This window comes from Betta splendens, chromosome 19 (genome assembly GCF_900634795.4).
Source record: "Betta splendens chromosome 19, fBetSpl5.4, whole genome shotgun sequence".
NCBI classification, from domain to species: domain Eukaryota; kingdom Metazoa; phylum Chordata; class Actinopteri; order Anabantiformes; family Osphronemidae; genus Betta; species Betta splendens.
In genome coordinates, this window is record NC_040898.2 from 2790066 (window position 1) to 2809885 (window position 19820).

At 44.8% G+C, this 19820-nt stretch overlaps 2 protein-coding genes across 3 annotated transcripts in view; one reads left to right on the forward strand and one right to left on the reverse strand.

Moving 5' to 3' along the window:
• Nucleotides 1-19820, reverse strand: part of LOC129603358 (uncharacterized) — a 395454-nt gene that overhangs the window by 305260 nt on the left and 70374 nt on the right. The window lies entirely within an intron of this gene.
• LOC114846115 (caskin-2-like) overlaps nucleotides 1-19820 on the forward strand; it is a 73753-nt gene that overhangs the window by 51355 nt on the left and 2578 nt on the right. Inside the window, exons 11-18 of the mRNA XM_029134897.3 lie at nucleotides 11279-11388; nucleotides 11514-11583; nucleotides 12227-12258; nucleotides 12337-12447; nucleotides 13161-13262; nucleotides 13357-13495; nucleotides 17283-19421; nucleotides 19524-19653. Of these exons, the coding sequence (XP_028990730.3) occupies nucleotides 11279-11388; nucleotides 11514-11583; nucleotides 12227-12258; nucleotides 12337-12447; nucleotides 13161-13262; nucleotides 13357-13495; nucleotides 17283-19421; nucleotides 19524-19653 (2833 nt within the window). The remainder of the gene's footprint in view (nucleotides 1-11278; nucleotides 11389-11513; nucleotides 11584-12226; nucleotides 12259-12336; nucleotides 12448-13160; nucleotides 13263-13356; nucleotides 13496-17282; nucleotides 19422-19523; nucleotides 19654-19820) is intronic.

Genomic DNA, 19820 nt, shown 5'->3' on the forward strand with positions numbered 1-19820 from the left:
GGATCACGCTGGGATAGTACCGCACCCACGCCGGAGTCAGATGCATCTACCTCCACCACGAACTGACGAGCCGGGTCCGGCATCCGCAGCACCGGGGCCGAAGTGAAACTGGCCTTGAGCTGGAGAAACGCCCGGTTGGCTTCTGGGGTCCACTGGAAAGTTGTCCTGGGGGAAGTGAGAGCATGAAGAGGGGAAGCGATTGCGCTGAAGCGGCGGATAAAGCGTCTATAGAAATTTGCAAACCCCAGGAACCGTTGGACGTCCCGACGAGACCGGGGTACGGGCCACTCTTTCACAGCCTGGGTCTTGGCAGGGTCCATCTGAATTCCCTCCGGGGAAATCACGAAACCTAGGAATGAGATGGTGGTGACATGGAACTCGCACTTTTCTGCCTTGACGTATAACCGGTGCTCCAGCAGCTTCCTCAGGACCTGGCGTACATGATCACGATGTTCTTCTTCACTCCGAGAAAATACCAGGATGTCGTCTAAATAGACGAAAACAAACACGTTAATCATGGAACTTAGCACGTCGTTCACCAGCGCCTGGAAGACGGCCGGCGCGTTGGTGAGTCCAAATGGCATGACTAGATATTCATAGTGTCCGGTGGGGGTATTAAAAGCCGTCTTCCACTCATCCCCCTCTCTGATGCGAACTAGATGGTAAGCATTCCTCAGGTCAAGCTTGGTGAAGACCTTGGCGTCGGCTAGGAGCTCGAAAGCGGACGAGAGCAAGGGTAAGGGGTAGGAGTCCCGAACGGTGATGGCGTTAAGCCCCCGGTAATCAATGCAAGGTCGCAGGGACCCGTCCTTCTTCCCCACAAAGAAGAACCCGGCCCCCGCCGGCGAGGAGGATGGACGGATGAGACCAGCGGCCAGGGACTGGTTGATGTACGCCGTCATGGCTTGGCGTTCTGGAGCGGAGAGCTGGTATAGTCTGCTCTTGGGTGGCGTGGTTCCGGGGCGAAGATTGATCGCGCAGTCGTGTGCCCGATGCGGCGGCAGGCTGGTGGCTCTGACCTTGCTGAAGACGGCTTGGAGGTCATGATAGCAGGATGGTACCTCAGACAGATCGATCTCCTCCATGCTGGACTCCGGGGACGGTTCTGCCGTGGTCTCGGACCCTGCCCCGAAACATGAATCGCGACAGCTGGAACCCCATTCCACCACCTCTCCGGTCCTCCAGTCGAGGCGGGGGTTGTGTCGGCGAAGCCAGGTGTATCCAAGAACGACTGGGTGATAGGAGGACTCGACCACGTGGAAGTGGATCTGCTCGGAGTGGCCATCGGCAAATGTCAACGTCACAGGGCCGGTGCGGTGAGTCACCCTCCACAGCCGGTGGCCATCCAAGGCTGTTGCTTCCATCGAGGCGGGCAGGGGCACCGTGCTAACACCTAGCCGTCTCACAAGTCTGGAGTCCATGAGGCTGGTGTCAGCACCTGAGTCCACCAGGACCGCTTGCTGGACAGACTGGGATTTCACGGATAAGGTGACGGTGGGCACGGGTCGGGCGGAGGCATGACACATAGAAGACTGGCTCACCACTATCCTCCAGACTAGTGGTGAGCGGGGGCTTTTACTGGGCAAGCTACTGCGATGTGGCCCGGCTGGCCGCAATATAAACACAATCCGAGTGCCCGTCTGCGGTTCTTCTCAGCTTCGGGCAACCGAATCCGCCCCACCTCCATTGGTTCGCCGGTGGATCCTGACTTAACCGCTTCTATGGGCTCCACCAATCCCGGGGCATAGGGCGTGGTCCGACGCTCGGTCGGCTGCGGAATCCCTCGTACCGCCAGATTGGGTGGGGCCGCCGCACTGCGAGACGGCGGTCGAGGATGGCGGGGGGGTGTGGACCGCTCCTCCTCTCTGCGTTCGCGGTCACTGCTCCACAACCGGCGATCCACCTTGATGGCGAGCGCGATGACCTCGTCCAACTCAGACGGAAGCTCGGTGGCCGCCAGGCTGTTCTTGACCCGCCGCGCCAATCCTGCTAGGAACACGTCGATCAAAGCGGTGGAGTCCCACCCCGCCTCCGCAGCTAGTGTGCGGAACTCGATGGCGTAAGACGCCGCGGGTCGGTCGCCCTGACGGAGACTCGTTAGTCGCTGGGCCGCTTCGCGTCCCGGCGTTATTTCTTGGAAAATGCGCTTCAGCGCTTGGGAAAAAGCAGCGAAAGTGCTCAGGCAGGCGGAGTTATTCTGCCATTCGGCCGTTGCCCACAGCTCTGCTCTGCCCGACAAGTGGGAAACGGCGTACGCCACCTTGGCTCGCTCGGTGGGGAAAACCGGCGCGTGCAGCTCAAACTGGATCTCACATTGGGTGATAAACGCTCGACAGTCACCTGAGTCTCCGGAGAAGCGTGCTGGAGCTCCCAGATGAACGTTCGGTGCAGGAGGACGCGGAGTCGGAGCGACGGGCACAGCTGGAGCGGGCGCCGGCGTCAGCCCCGCGGCGAGTTGCTGGGTAAGTAGCTTCAGCTGTTCCCCATACGCAAAAAAAACACAACACGACAATTCGCGTTAAAGCAGTATATTTTCATTAATTATATTTGGAAAGTCTGTTGCTCACTGGCTCTAAATACTCATAGAGACAAACAAAGGGTCACAGGAGAAGCAGGCTGTTGATGAGTACTGGCCTGAGATACGCTTCTCAACCAATCAGAGCCTTTGGGGGAGGTCCTGAAAGCAAGTAATTCATGACAAAGCTGAATCTGAATCATCTGAATCACCATATTACTTTGAGTCTGAAATATCACTTAAATGCAATTCGCACGGCAAATCACCTAAACAAACAGTGGAGGGAGGCTTTGGCAGACTACATTGAATATAGCATGTGGGAGAAGTATAAACAGAAGCAAAGAAAGCTAACAAATGCCATAGCTAAGTGGTTAGCTACAAACTGCAGGTCATTGGGAGATGTCGGTCTAAGGAACGTTAATAGAATCGCAAAGAATGACAGCACTTGTGAGCCTCCCTAGAGACGCACCATTACGGGAAAAGGAGGGGACTATAAAGTTTTTACGGTGTTACAATATGCACCAACTGTTGCTCTCACCGGAGAGTAGTAGTTTAAAAAAAAGTGCGATATGCTAATTTGAATTTGTTACTGAATGCTTCTCATTAATGCGTTAATTGTGATTAATCGCAGAAAAATCATGCAGTTGACGCGATTAAGGATTTTAATCGCTGCCCAGCACAGTAGTAGCAGTTCAAAGTGACTAGCGTTTTCACTGCAGTACCGCTGCATCGCCACGGTGCAGCGGGTGCGTCGCTGACTAAAGACTTTTAATCCTGCAGCGGGCTTAGAAGCCTCCAATGCACTACAGCGTAACTGAGGTCCGACTGTTCATTTCTACCTGTAACACACATATATTACACAAACCTATTTTAGTATTAAGTATCCATTTTGTGCTCAAATGTGGGGAGTATGAAGCGCAACACCTCGCTATCAAATAAATATTGTTGCATTCAAATTGAGTCATTATCCATGACCAGTCATTCTACAGCGCCACTGCTATATCCTCTGTTAGATAGTGGTTAAGCTGAGTGGCTATTGTTTTGGCTCAGTTGGCGTGAGTTCAATCCCTTGGTGTTGCTCTTACTATGCAATTTTTTTCTAAACAACTTAGTTGATGGTGATGATGGTATTTTCGGTTCACTGCAAAGTTTTAATCATTTTGTCTAGTTTAAGACAAACCTGTGCCGCAGCAGCAAAACATTCTTGTTTTCATTCTCCTCAGCTTTTTCGTGTCTTTGCAGAACTGCAGTTTGACTTGTTTTGACTGCGCGTGTCATTGTAACTGAATGAGTGGCTGAGATCACTTAATCGGCCTGTTTACGTAACAATTACCCTCTTGCAATGAGCGGCATACAGATTTTAAACAAAGCACCGCCTTACAAACCTATAAACCAGGCAAAAATATTTGTTTTCCACAAAAAGACACAGAATTGGATTTAAGATGTTTTTTGTTTAGAGAAAAATGAAAAAACTAAATGTCATTCTCTTGTTACCTTTGCGTATAATTTGGTGGAGACATCAAACTCTTAAAAGTTACACAAACCTTAATGGCCTATAGTTTGCATACACGACCAATCATTGACTCTGAATAAACGCAAGACACGGTATGATATGTTACGTGTTTCTGAGTCATGTGTCCATACAGAGAGTGACCAATACACAAATGTGCAAATGCAGGCTACGAGAGAAACAGGGGAGTGGTGCACTAGATGTAGCGACAATGTGTTTTGACTGTGCGTGTCATTGTAACTGAATGAGTGGCTGAGGTGACTTATTCGGCCCGTGTAGGTTTCAACACTTTTCCCATTTCCCATTCGCCCAGCCAGCAGTCTTAGCAGAGAGCTCCAAACTGCCTCCAGAATGCCTCTTGAAACACAAGACCGAATAATATGTGATATATATATATAGAGGAGTCACATGTCTCCTCTAGGTGAGATTATTAGAAAGCATTCTATTAATTTTCATTTTTACGCAGATGATACTCAGCTATACATGTCCTTGGAACCAAATGAAACAGATCAACTAGTCAAAATTCAGGGTTGTTTAAAAGACATCAAATCCTGGATGTCCCAAAACTTCCTTCAACTAAACTCAGATAAAACCGAGATTCTTATTGTTGGGCCTAAAAATCTGAGAGAGACACTATTGAGTCAGATAGCCACCCTGGATGGCATAACATTAGCTTCAGATTCTACTGTGAGGAACCTTGGTGTCATGTTTGACCAGGATCTCTCTTTTACATCATACATTAAACAAATCTCCAGAACCGCCTACTTCCACCTTAGAAATATAGTTAAAATCAGAAGCATCCTCTCTCAGAGCGATGCAGAGAAACTGATCCATGCATTTGTTACCTCTAGGCTGGACTACTGTAACTCCTTACTCATAGGATGTCCTAACAGCTCCTTAAAAAACCTACAGCTCATTCAAAATGCTGCAGCCAGAGTTCTGACAGGACTTAGAAAGAGAGATCACATTTCTCCTACATTAGCTTCTCTGCACTGGCTGCCTGTAAAATGTAGGATAGAATTTAAAATTCTCCTACTCACATACAAAGTACTCAATGATAAAGCTCCTTCTTATCTTAAAGACCTTATAGTTCCTTATGCTCCCAGCAGAACACTTCGTTCTCAGAGCGCTGGGCTACTTGCGGTTCCTAGAGTGTTTAAATGTAGAACAGGGGGCAGAGCTTTTAGCTACCAAGCTCCTCTCCTCTGGAACCAGCTCCCTCTTCAGGTTCGAGAAGCTGACACACTCTCCACCTTTAAGATTAGGCTTAAAACCTTCCTTTTTGATAAAGCTTATAGTTAGAGATGGTTCAGGTCACTGGCAATTATTGTTAGTCACAGGAACCATCTCTTAGTTAAGCTGCAATAGACATAGACTGCTGGGGGACTTAATTTATACACTGAGCTCCTCTGTTTCCTTCTACCTCCTCTGTCCCATAACCTCCCATCATTGTCCCATGTTTAACTAACCTTGTCTCTTTCTGTCCAGTAGTTGTGCTTCTCTCCTCTCTCCCCCCCCCACCCCCACTCTTTCTCCCTCTCTGTCCTCACCCACAGGTATCATTGGACTCAAAGTTTGGTGTCTGTGATGGGCAGCAACTGGATCCAACCATCCTGCCTGCATCCAGTCCCTGGTCCTACCATCCTGCCTGTGCTCTGTTGTTGCTTGTTGTTGCTTGTTGCTGTTGCTGTGCTTTTCTATCTCTCTATCCTCTCACCCCAACCGGTCGAGGCAGATGGCCGCCCACATCCAGTCTGGTTCTGCTGGAGGTTTCTTCCTCGTTAGAGAGGGAGTTTTTCCTCTCCACTGTTGCTGTCAAATTAAATGCTTGCTGTATGTGGGATTTGTTGGGTTTAGTTGTGTGAGGTTTTAAACCTTACTTTGTAAAGTGCCTTGAAATAACTTTGTTGTGATTTGGCGCTATATAAATAAAATTGAATTGAATTGAATATGTTTCATAATCAGATGACTTGGATCTGATTTCAACCAAACTATTGTTCTCCCATGTTTGCTCACAGTTGCAAAGGCAGACTTCACATCCCTTCCCCCTCCTCCGTAGAGGTGCCTAGACATGCTAATGTGTTGCTACTACTTGATCGACAGGTGAGAAATACTTCAGCTCTGGGACAAAGCTCCATGGGAGATTGGGTAGCATCAGACGGCATGATCAGCAGCATGTCTAAGGCTCATTAATGCAGCATTCTGGTCTAATTTATTTGTAGCACTTCGACATTTGTTTAAATGTGCATTTTAAATTGAAATTATTATTATTATTATTTATTACCATTATTGTAAACACAGTATTAATTGTAAAATTTGGACTAGCGATAATTTGTGGTTCTTCCGTAATAATCATGGCTAATCAGGGAAGAAACTGTAGGTCATAGATGTTTTTCAAGGACAGTTTGGTAAAGATTCAGTGTGTTTTTCAACTACAGAGGCAGCCGGTAAAAGTGTCTACCCCCACCGTGTTTGGGTTTCAAATCTGCCGCGTCAGTGCCCGGTTTGCACTGCGGGAGGAGTGTGTTACGTCCTTCTGGCCTGTAGGTGGCGATTGACTCCCACTTTTGGTCCTAAAACATCGTAGTTGCCTACGTCATATAGGTTCTTGTAGAACATCCAATGATGAGGTCTTGGGTTGCCTAGTGGTTAACATGCATGGCTACAAAGTTTTTTTTGTCCGGGGTTCGAGTCTGAGTGGAAGCAGTTTTTTAATTTTATTATTGGAAAAACAGCGTCTCATCATCATCATGTGATCACGATATGACAACGTTGTATTACTTAGTGCATGGATCGCCAAGACCATGAACCGCTGGTCGCGTTATAGTATGAAGTTATGAACGTAAGTAAATTATGGCAAATTATGGCAGTTTAAAACCGAAAATAAGAAGCTGAGCGGTGCGCCCTCCCACGTGCAGCGTTCGATTTGTGGTAGACAAGCTACTGTAACCCTGATTTCTCGCTGTTGGTACGGGCTACAATTTTCTTTACGTGGTATGCTTCTTTAATGCACCACACGGCAGGACAGTACGGCACATGTACACTTTTTTCTTTACGCCGCTCTTACCCAACGCGCATCACATTTTCCTGTCCCCCGTCAACAAGGACAGGTGGGAACTAATGTTGATGACAAATAAAATCACAGTAGCTGAAATGTCACGTTTCCCAAACATAAAATAAAAAATTAAAAAGGAATACTAACTAAGGTTACACTACTACAATTTTAAAAAGTGAATAAGGATGATCTAGACCAGGGGTCAGCCACCGGTAACACCCACGTTTTCAATGAAAAAAACAAACACTGGGAGCCGCGGAGGGCGGCAATATTATATTATTTGAGAACATTCAACATTTGTTGATTTGATAAAACATTGTCAAGGCATCGAAAAGGACAGCTAACTCGCTTTTCCCTGCTTCAAACAGCTGCTGTAACTGAGAGCAACCCGTCACCGGTCAATCTGGAAACGTATTCATTGGTTCGGACGTTGTTCTGTCCGCTTTCATGTAGACACAAAACTCATCAAAGCAAAAGAGCTCAGTGCAGCATTTACAAATCACATGTGAACGTTTTAATTTTTTTTTGTAAATAAAAATAATGTTTGCCCTGTTCAAACCTGGGGAATAAAAACGATTCTGATTCTGAAAGCGGCTGATCAACTTTGTAGGAACACATTTCATATGGTAAAGATGAAAGGAACACTAACAACCCAACGCAGCCTTCATGTCATTCAACAGACAGACATGAAAGAGGGAATAACGAAATAAACAGCTGGTTAACTTCGTAGGAACACGGCTGTAGCTCTGCAATGACTTTATGTGGTACAGGTGAAAGAAGTAATAACGAAATAAACGGAATATAAAACGGAAACGCTTTCAAGCGTTTTCTGTTTATAATTATTATTGCATATTCGTTAAAACTAGATGGGTGTCGTTTTTTTGTAATTTTTGGTGTTGTTACAGTGCAAAAATAATGTTTTCCCTGTTCAAACCAGGGGAAAAGGCGATTCTGAAAGCGGCTGGTCAACTTTGTAGGAACACATTTCATATGGTACAGGTGAAAGGGAGACTAACAACCCAACGCAGCCGAGGCTGTAGCAGGCAGAGAAACGCAGATCTTTGTCCTGCGTGTTGATGCGTGTTTCCCCTTCCCCCAGTGTCCCCGCTCTGGGACGTGGATGGCCCCGCCCACTTTCATTCACCAGACGGACATGAAAGAGGGAATAACGAAATAAACAGCTGGTTAACTTTGTAGGAACATGGCTGTAGCTCTGCAATGACTTTATGTGGTACAGGTGAAAGGAGTAATAATGAAATAAACAGCTGGTTAACTTCGTAGGAACACCTTGTAGTAGGAACTGGTATATTTAGAAAACGCAGTGGTCCTAGTGTTAAGGTGTGTGAACTGGGGAGGAGACGGCAGCAGCGACTGAAGAGCGACTGAATAGAGTTGATGTCTTCCCCGCTGACAGGCGCATTCATTTGATAATGCACGACCTTGGCTGACAGTTCAGTTGAAAAACACACTGAATCTTTATCAAACCGTCCCTGAATAAAATCTATGAACTGCAGTTTCTTCCTTGATTATCCATGATTATTATGAAAGAAGCGCAAATCTTCGCTAGTCCAAATTGTGCAATTAATACTGTGTTTACAATAAAGGTAATAAATAATAATAATAGTATTTTCATTTTAAAATGCACTGCATATTTTAAACGAATGTCGAAGTGCTACAAATAACTTAGATCAGAAAGCTACGATAAATACATACGTTTATTTTTGCAGAGTAAACATTTAGAACAAACTACTTGCTGCATTAAAGAGTCTTAGACCTGCAGCTGATCACGCTGCCCGATGCTGCCCAGTCTCCCACGGAGCTTTGTCCCGGAGCTGAAGTATTTCTCACCTGCTGATCGAGTGGTAGCAACACATTAGCATGTCTGTGCGCCTCTACGGGTGACGGGAGGGATGAGAAGTTTGCCTTTGCGACTGTGAGCAAACATGAGACAAACAAAAGCTTGGTCGAACTCAGATCCAAGTCATCTGAGTACGAAACACATCACATATCATTCGATCTGGTGTTTCATTCGAGCGGCAGTCGGGAGCTCTCTGCTAAGACGTCTGCCCCGCGACCCATCCACGGATGAGCTTCGATTAAAAATTAAAAGCAGATGTTTTTTGTTTTTCGTTTTTTTCTCTAAACGAAAAAAAAACAGCTTTAAATTCATGTCCGTGTGTTTTTGTTAAAAAATATTTTTGTTCGGTTTATTGGTTTGTAATGCGGTGCTTTTATTCGGGATAGGTACACGGATGGGAAATCAAAGTTTTGAAACATACACGGGCCGAATAAGTCACATCAGCCACTCATTCAGTTACAATGACACGCACAGTCAAAACAAATTCTGCGCCACTCCCCCGTTCCTCTCGTAGCCTGCATTTGCACATCTATACATTTGTGTATTGGTCACTCTCTGTCTGGACACATGACTCCGAAACACGTCACGTGTTTGTGTAAAAGTTTGATGTCGCCACCAAATTATAAGCAGAGGTAACGAGAGAACGACTTTTTGTGTTTTCCGTTTGTCTCTAAACAATAAAAACATATTACCTCCAATTCCGTGTCTTTTTGTTAAAAAACAAATATTTTTGCCTGTTTTATTGGTTTGTAAGGCGGTGCTTTGATTAAAATCCGTTTGCCGCTCATCGGAAGAGAAACGAAAATGCCGGTGAAAGAGGCTGCATGGACGGATGGGAAATGAAAATGTTGAAACGTGGGCGGAATAAGTGATCTCAGCCACTCAGTTACAATGACACACACAGTCAAAAACTAGTCAAACTGCAAACACAGAGTAAACGCGTAGGAACAAACATGCTGCTGTAATGCGTCGCTGTAGATCTGCTGATTTCTGGCGTCCTGTTAAAATTACGATCGACAACTGCTGTAAAACAAATTCCTACGATTATTACGGTTATTTACGTAAAATCTACGACAATTGGAAAACCTTCATTAACAAGTTGTGGACGTTTAAAACCTAAATAAGCGGCTGTAGTCGCAGATGGACTGCGCTCTACGTCTTTACTTGGCCATGCGCATTCAAATTATATTAATTAAATCGCCACGCATAATCACGGAATTATGTGAAGCCAAAATGTTGTATCAGATGTTAGAGCGGTGGGTGTGTACATATTTTTAAGAGACGCCTTCTATTTAAAGACACGAAAAAGCTGAAGAGAATGAAAACAAGAATGTGTTGCTGCTGTGGCGCTGCCTGTTTTAAACCACACAGAACAATTATAACTTTGCAGTGAACATAAAATAACTAAGCCATCAACAAGTTGTTGCCCTTCACACTCCCCATGTTTTAGCACACAACAGATACTTAATAGTAAAAACCTAATAGTAAAATAGGTCTGGTGTAATATATGTGTTACAGGTAGAAATGAACAGTCGGACCTCAGTTACGCTGTAGTGCTTTGGAGGCTTCTAATCAACGCTGCGCCACCTGGTGGTTAAAACGAGACTAGCGTCCTGATTTTTTTCAGCCGGCTGCAGGATTAAAATTCTTTAGTCAGCGACGCACTCGCTGCACCGTGGCGAGGCGTCGGTACTGCAGTAAAAACCCTAGTCACTTTGAACCGCTACCATTGTAGTACAATGAGTCAGTGCAATAACCATGAATGTGCAATAACCATGAAATAATAAATAATGAAATAATGTGCTCCAAATTTTGTAAATAACATAATTCATGTTCACACCACTAGAGGGAACAACAAGTTGGATTCAGACTTCATTTAATTCCTTGTTTGTCCTGTGCAAACTTGGCAAATAAAGCTGATGCTAGCTTAGCTAATCAATACATTGGATTTAGATTGTAAATTTAAATCACACTTACAGACTTTGAAAGTGACATTTTTATAGCTTGTATGGCATTGTGTCCTAACAGATATTTCAAGTAATGGCTGCTAACATGTAGGTAGTTGTTCTAATGTGCTATCATGAGTTGCTAATGGGTCTGTTGTAGAGCTAGATAGATTTATTTTTTAGTGAAGTCAGTTACCTGCCAGATTATGTGGACATGAGATTAGTGTCCAACTTTATCTGTCCTATGGAAACAAGGCAAATATCAGTAATTACTTTAACTAACAATCTGTTTGTTAGTGACTCTGCATGGCTAAATATCTATCAAAAGCGATGACTTTATTAAACATCACTTTTTTCTATAATTTTCTGACTGTTTCGTGTCTTTCTTGCTAAGGTGACAGTTACAGTGTTGGTAGCAGTCGAAGCGCTGGCAGCGGACAAAGCTCTGAACGCAACCACAGACACAATGAGCCTACCAGTCGACACAATGCTGACTCTGGCAAGGTGACACACATTCAGCGGGGAGAGACCATCCACAAATCACATGCCTCATACATGACAAATTCCTTAAAACCTACTTTTCATCACACTATTTGCTAAACTGACTAGTTGTATTGTTTTGTGTGTAGGTGGCATCCCCCGATAGTGAACCAGAAGATAGTCTCCATGATGGAGCAGGAGCAAACCATAACAAAAAAGGTGAATGATCCACAGATGAGTCATGTCATGAAGTCTCAGACAGACATTCTTCATTCCTGTGTGTAATCATAATCTCTTCATTCTAAATTCTGCTGGTATAAAAATGAATATGAATAGATAGTCCACACCTAAAATAGTTACTGTGTCATCATGTCACTCTTGCAAAATGTTTTTTTTTTGGTTTGTCACTGCAACCGTAACATGTTACATCAGTTCAGCTCATTAGAACTGCGACAGATGCCTTTAGTCGTCTGTTACTGTAGCATCTGAAAAGTTAAGCGTGGAGACTTTACGGATGAAGACAGTGGTTGGTTTGTTGAACAACTCACATCCTTAGAATAGTCCTGCTATTTATTTTCTACTTTTTTTCTAATTTGACTAGTATCTACTCTACTTTAACACCAGATGGTTGTCATGAACTCAAATAATCCTTCAATCCTGAAGTTTTCAGCCGCTTATTCCATTCAGGCAGTAGTCTAAGCACAGAAGGTCAGAATTGTCACAACCAAAACCACAACTAAAGTTATCTCAAGGCACTTTACAAGGTTTAAGACCTGACACAACTAAACCTGGACTGTGTTTACAGTATAACAGAATCTGGATCTGTTGCCCTTAATGATGTGACTGATTGTTTATGTTTTAGGCAATTCTCATTTGCAGCTTCTGGAGGATAAGGTGAGTTAAACATTCAGGTTTTGTGTGTGTGTGCGTGCGTGCGTGCAAAACTCATCATTTGTTGACCTTTGTCGTCAGGACTCTGAGGCTGTTTACCAGTGGCTCTATGAATTCCAGTTGGAGCAGTACGCATCCAATTTTATCAACGCAGGATATGATGTACCTACAATTAGCAGAATGACCCCTGAGGTGTGTCTACATTATAATCAACCATGTGTATATGTTGTCAACTGCAATAGAGACAATAAAAATAACCAAACTGATTATGTAAAGCTCTCACCAGTGTTTAATCAGACTTTTTAGATTACAAAAAATGGCATTTTTTCAGCAACAACAACAAATGATTGCGTAATGTGTATACATGCACACACGCACACACACACACACAGACATCCTTGTACTGTACTTACGTTGAAGTGGCGAACGCCATTGAGATAATGCCTTCCCTAGCCTAACCATCACAACTAAAGTCAGACATCTAACCCTTGCTCTAGCCCTAACCAAATCTTAAATCTAACCTCAGCCTAAAAAATTACATCTTAACCCTCAAACAAGCCTTCAAAGAAGTGAGGCCGGCCAAAATGTTCTCATTTTGGTAATTTTGGTGCCTCAGCAGCTGAGAATCAGTGAGAAAGAAATGGCAGAACTGCACACAAAAAGGTATTTTCCTCTTACTTGAACACATCACAGCACTGTGATGGTTGCTGCCATCTTCCTTCCAAACACTTATCTTAAACACATTTTAGATTAGGATTATACCCATAGGTGCTACCATTTAATACCAAACATGGTGGTGATTTCTATGAGAACCACATGAAATACATGAAATCATGCAGTGATTGTGAGTTATGTTTCATTGCTGGTTGTAAGCATTGGATGCTTCAATGTGTTTTCTTCATCAGGACCTGACAGCCATCGGTTTGACCAAACCTGGCCACAGAAAAAAGATCTCCCTAGAGATTGGCAAGCTGAGCATTCCTGAGTGGCTGCCTGATTGCATTCCTGTGAGTCAGTCACATGTTGTGACTTCCTAAGAGACATACAGTACAGTAACACATGACCTACTATTCAACACACCCTTTGTCTTTACTGCTGCAGACAGATCTGGGGGAGTGGCTATGTGGGATCGGCCTCCCTCAGTATCAAAGGACATTATGTCACAGTGGCTATGACTCTATTGATATTGTCAGAGACATTACCTGGGAGGACCTCCAGGAGATAGGCATCACCAAACTAGGTAATGGAGTAAAGCCAGAAACGTGGGTTCATGTCTAGAATCTTTTGTCTGCGGTGAAAGAAGTTGCTGGTGCTGATTCCTGTGTTAAAAAACAACTTCACAGATTTTCAATGGGGGTTGACAAAAACATCCTCGGGTGGTATGTAAGAATGAAGGGACACTCAGAATCTTCCTTATTTTATATGCAGAGAAATTATGAGTCATTCCTCCTCCAACATACCCTTGCGGATTGTTTGCTATGGGCTCACAGACTTGCAACTAGTGCTTCCTCGATTCCTCTGTACCTGCCCCAGCAACAGTCAGGCTGAGAGGGGTCAGTTAAGTAGTATGATAAAGGCCAGCTGTCCGCCATTGTTTTTCCTCACATACGCATTCAGCACTAATATTGAATGGGCGAAAGTCCTGTTGTAGATTATATAGATGACATCAAGTTTCACAGCAGAGCCTGATATCAATGGCTAGTTGTATGAGCCAGAGATCAGCACCAACGAGTTTCACCGTACGTTCAAGTACAAGGCTGCCCTGGCAGCCCTCAACAGCCGAGAGCCAGATGCATCATGTCTCTGGGCTGAAAAAACAGACAAACGTTCAGACACAATTACATTTTTAACAAACGGTTATATTTTAACAGTGTGTTTGAATAAACAAATTGTTTCTAAGTTGTTTAGCAGCCTTTTGTTTTGGATCAAAGCAGACAGTTGTTAGAAAGTCACAGAATCCTCATTTAGCCATGTTGAGGCAATGTGAGGGTTGTGGTAGTGCCAAGTGAATTAGCAACACCACCTAGTCTCAAAAGGCTGAGTTTGATTGACCTCACACGGGTTTGCACCAATTATGTTGGGGATATGCGGGAGCACAAATTATAATAATTGGATTTATAGCTCCTGAGTGGAGATACCAATTATGTTTATAATTTAGATTCACAAATTCTTATTAAATTCGTTATTAGCTTAAATATATAACTATATGACAAATGTCCATAGTTTGGTAAGTGAAACACTTAACTATTATTGATTAATAATTATTAACTGAATTAATAATTAATTAATTTACGGGGCACCACCCTGTTACCAGGGACCAATAACCAATTTGGAATAGCCAATACAGTCCCAATTTTATTTAAGTTAGTTGAAGGATGTGTGTGTGTGTGTGTGTGTGTGTGTGTGTGTGTGTGTGTGTGTGTGTGTGTGTGTGTGTGTGTGTGTGTGTGTGTGTGTGTGTGTGTGTGTGTGTGAGAGAGAGAGAGAGAGAGAGAAAGGGAGAAGGAAGGAGGGAGAGGGCGCCCCCCTTTAGGGGCGAGGTGGCACAGCTGCGTGGCGTGGTCACAGAAGTAACCAAGCAACTGTACAGTATCACATAAAGCAAGCTAGCAAAATCACAGATTACAACACTTCAATGTGCACCTCTTAAATTCACGTAGATCTATAACAGCGTTACAGTCACGTGAAATATACAGTGATCAGATCCCGTGTTCAGCAACAGGAAAAGAAAACAACACAATGATAAAACAGTTACTGATCCCCTAAGAGTTCTACTCTGCTCAGACTTAAAAGAATGCCTCTGCCTTACTGCTCAATTGTGGTGGGCAGGCGTTGCGTCCGTGCGTGTTTGCGCTGTTGGGGTGCGGTCCGGTCCAGGTGTGCGTCGTGGTGATCGCGCCGTGATCGGCTTTAGGCGGCGGTGAGGCGATTAAGCTGGCGGTTTCCTGCCGGGTGGCTGGGAGTATATGGGTGATCAGGCCCGTTCTGTGACGATGTCCATGTTGCTTCAGCTGCTGGCTGCGGTGGAGGCTCCAGGCGTGCCGGGGGCAGAGGGGAGCGCCAGGTGGGGAAGACAAGGGTCAAAGAGAACAAGGGGAAGGGACAAGGTCGGAGAGAACAAGGGGCGAGTCTTTGGTCACGGCGGCTTTTATAACAGTGTTTTCGGTCACGCCCGTCCTATTGTTTGGTCCAATCAGGATGGCTGACGTCCAGGTTCCTCCTCTGTTTGTTGCTTGGATCAGCGGGGAGTCCGGACGTTTTAGCGGGGGAGCCAGGTATGGTTCCCCAGCCTAGCGCCTGGTTTTGGCACTCAGATTTGAAATCTCTTTGTTCCCACTAACTACTATCAGGACTTTACATGCAGGCTGCAGTACCTCCTTTGTTTGAGCATGTGGGACCTTAATAATAATTCTGTTAATAACAGATTATACAGATGAGGTCCCCCAAGAGCCAAAACCCTCTGCTTCTCTTCATCTGCTGTTAGTGGTTGGCAAGACGGTTGTTCCTTCCAAGTGTCTCTGTGACGATAAGCATCTGGCTGATATTATCTACATAATGATTAAATTAATTATTGAATTAGTATTAGAGTTGCTGCCACCCAAGCTAATGCACAGGCTAACGTTAGCAGCATGAGCTAGCACAGCAGCTCATAACTTTACTCAAACAATAAATGGTCAAATGTATTACTTTTTTGTTTGTTGCAACGTTCTGTCCCAGCTGTTTTTTTCTGGTTTGTCCTTTTTTTGGCACCCACCCTTGCAACCCAGCAGTTTGCAAATCACTGCAACATAAAACAGTATTCAGATGAGTCGCAGGCTGATGGTCACAGGTTAAAAGTCACAGACTGACGGTCCGTCAGCCTGTGACTATAAACCTGTGACCCTCAGCCTGCCTTACAGTTCGACAGAGACCGGTTGTGACTGAAAGATAAAGTCCTTGTGTAAGACATTACTCATATTCATCAGTTTGATGGTCACAAAAGCACTTTCTTTTCCAGCACCATGATTTACATGCAGTGTTGATATTGCTTCTGACATATACTGACTGGCATTGTACCATTGGCCCAATACATAAATTAACACCACATCTAATATATCATCTGTGTGTTATATTTAATAGGGACATTTTAAAGAAGATCTGGGTGCTGTCATACAAATAATTTTACAGGCTCATTTACGACCTACGTTTCCATTATAAAGTGTCTTCACACTGTACAGCTCTGGTTCTGTAATATGAAGTGTACGATCTGTTCACAGACAGATTGTTTGCATTTTTCCTTTTTAACTGCATTTTTTAACTTGTTGCTGTGCTTTGATGTTTTAATTCTTGTCCTGTCTTTGCCACCAACTAGTTTGATGTAATACAGAAAAACAACTGGATTTATTGTAACAAAGAGTCAAAGTGGTCGCAAGTTACTTTGGCAGCTGATGTTACGTGAGACTGCAATGTTTAATGCAGTGTGGTGATGGCAGATTTTCCTGTGGCTTAGAGGTTATGTACAGTATGTTGACTTATGGCCTGTTTTTGTTGGAGTGCTCGCAGAATCGAATCCCATTAAAGACTGTGCTGTAAAACTCGCTGTCTTCTAAATGATCTACAACAGGGCCTTCAGCTATTAAATATTAATGCTGTACGTGTATGCGAGGAAAAACAATGGCGAACAGAGTAGTTGCCCTCTAGCTGGCTGGCCAGAAAACCAGGGAGCACTAGGTGGAGATTTTGAGTCCATGGCAAACCATCTGCCAAGGCGTCTTACCGGAGTAATAAATGACAACTTCTCTGCTTAGAAATTATGAAGGAATCTGAATGTCCCTTCTTGTTCTTCCTGTTTTTTTTCTGAACCTGCCCCAGCAACAGATGGGCTGAAAGGGGAGCAGAGGACACAGACCATCAATGTTAAATGTTGTTGCACATTTTTGCTAATAATATATAAAATATTTACAACACATCTTTTTAGTGGTGAAGGTATTGCTTTGGCAACTGGCACATAACCCAAATGTACTGCAGTAATACTGTGTTTGTTCCAGGCCATCAGAAGAAGCTGATGTTAGCAGTGAAGAGACTTTGTGACCTGCAGCGCTCTCGTAACACTGTCAGAACTGAAGGGGACACTCTAAGACAGAAGCCTTCTGCTACTCTGGAGCTCATGTCCATTGAACACACACCAACACACAAAGTGCATGCTCATACATCTCCTGACGTCCAGTCTGACGAGTGTTGCACCCCTGGCACCCCACAGGCCCTTCTCTCCTTCCAGGAAAGCAAGCTGAGTGTTGAGCTGCAGAGTGCTATAATGGGCAGGGCAGGAGCTGCAGAGTCATTTGGCATAAGGTGTGTCACCTCTGCAGCAATGGCAGTCAGTCAGGAAAGCATTAGTATGCAATCCAGCTTAGGGAATTCCGGAACTTCTAATTCAGGATACTCTCAGAAACATCTACCCAAACTGTGTTTAGCCAGGTCATTCAGCCAATCTGGAAAAGAGGAACGTCTGGGGGGTGAAGGAAGAGAGGAGGAGAATGTGGGGCCTGGAGGATGCACTCCTAGAGGCAGAAGTAGACAGAGAACTTTGGAAATGTGGGAACAACAGGGTCGACCTCCAAACAAAACCCCCTTCTCCCCCTTTACTCCTCCAATAACTTCTAGCAAAACACCCCGTCGTCCCTACCCAGCTGTCCCACCTAAGACTAAACACTATCAGCTGGCACACAACCCAGCCTCCTCCCAGTCCCCTACATCTTACCAGCTCTCACAAACACAACAGGTGTCTAGTTACATCCATGCTGAGCCAGCAGCTGCAAATGTAGCTCAGCGGGTGCTTTTCAAATGTAACCCTGAAGCCATCCCACTGCTGGGACCCAGATCCAGACAGGCCAGAGACACTGACATACAGGGCCTGCACAAGAAGCGCTCCCAAAACCCGACTCGTTACGCCATGTCTGGTAGTAAGCAAGATGAAAACAAAACTATAGTTTTCCCCTGTGCTGCAGCTTCCTCTGAAGCCATGCCCTCCTATGCCACCCTGTTGGGACATGGGCATGCCAGCACTACAGAAGCTCAGCTTCACATTGACCGTAGCCAATCATTTGCTGTACGCTTGACACACAAGGACCCACCACCACCACCACCACCTAAAAGGATGAGCTCAGTGAGCAGAAGCCCGACCCAACAGCTAACAAATAGGAAAAGGACAGAACCAGAGGTAAAGGAAGGGGTGGAGTCAGAGAGTGCAGGGAGTATGAGGAGCATTGCAGCCAAACTAGAGGGAGGCAACAGCAGTCCGTCCCGCAGGATAGATATTCCATCAACCCTTGTTTCTGTTTCTCTAGCTTTGAACTCTGCTAGATCATCAGTTCCACATGGAATTTCTTCCCACATCACCCACACTAGACCTGTCCCAACTCTAGGTTTAGCAGGTCTGAGGAGAACCGGAAGTGAGAGAATAGAGAGAGACCCTAACAAGCAAAGAGATGGAAGCCTAGCTGAGGCATCCGAGGGGAAAGAGAAAGGTGAACGAATATCAAAAAGTGCTTCTGCTTCTCCAAAGCACAGCTTTGGTGACCATTTGCTTTTTGCAGAGGAGGGAAACCTCACCATCAAACAGCGACAAAGGATAGCAGTTGGCCCTCAGGCAGCAGCTCATGAGGTTACCCCCCAAACCACCAACAGTGTTGAGCTCACAGGGTTTTACCTGAAAGAGTCTGACACAGTCAAAAGACAACACAAGCACAAAGAGCCTTCTGTCCCGGGAACACCTGACCAACATGCACAATCAACAAGCCACAGTTCGGACACACACATTAATGTCAGTACACTGAGTAATGACCAACCTCAGCAATATATCTTCTATAGAGTGGGCTCAGTGGGAAAAGGTCCAAAGCCTCCAGTGTCCTCACAACCTTGCAGTCCTCTAAGGCCACTTGTTGGCACCAACCCAGTCCCCCCTCACAAAACAGCTTCTTCATTACAAGCTATTCCTAAAGTGACCAGTGTACAGATTCACACAGGTTCACCAAAGCTGGGAGGGAGCAAACACACCCTAGCAGATCAGCCTAGTCCACAACCTGTCAACTGCCCACTGACAATGTTGTCCAAGCCTGAGACCCCCCACAAAGCTGTATCTGTATGTCTGCTCCCTCAGTCTAGTACCACATCTTCGACAGCAACAGGTATAACTGAACACATGTTGCACTGTAGATTAAAAAAAATCTAAAAGTAATTCAAATCAACTTGGTCCCACTGTTACTGTACTGTACTGTACTACCAAACAGGAGCATCCCAGGCTGTTGTGGCTGGTCTGGAGCTGCTGGCTCAGAAAAGGCTGGAGCATACCAGCACGTCATTAGACGCAGCTCTCCGAGTGGTGGAAACCAAACTGGCCTGGGGGAACAGTGTGGACAAGTAAGGACAGCTGAAGTAAACACACAAATACAGCTGCAGAACTACAAACAGCATGTCTTTTTAAAATCTTTTAATGATTTGAAATTGCAATTCATGCTTTTATTAATTCTAGACTTGACTATTGCAATGCCCTGTATTCTGGAGTTAATGTCTTCTCTGTCTTCTCT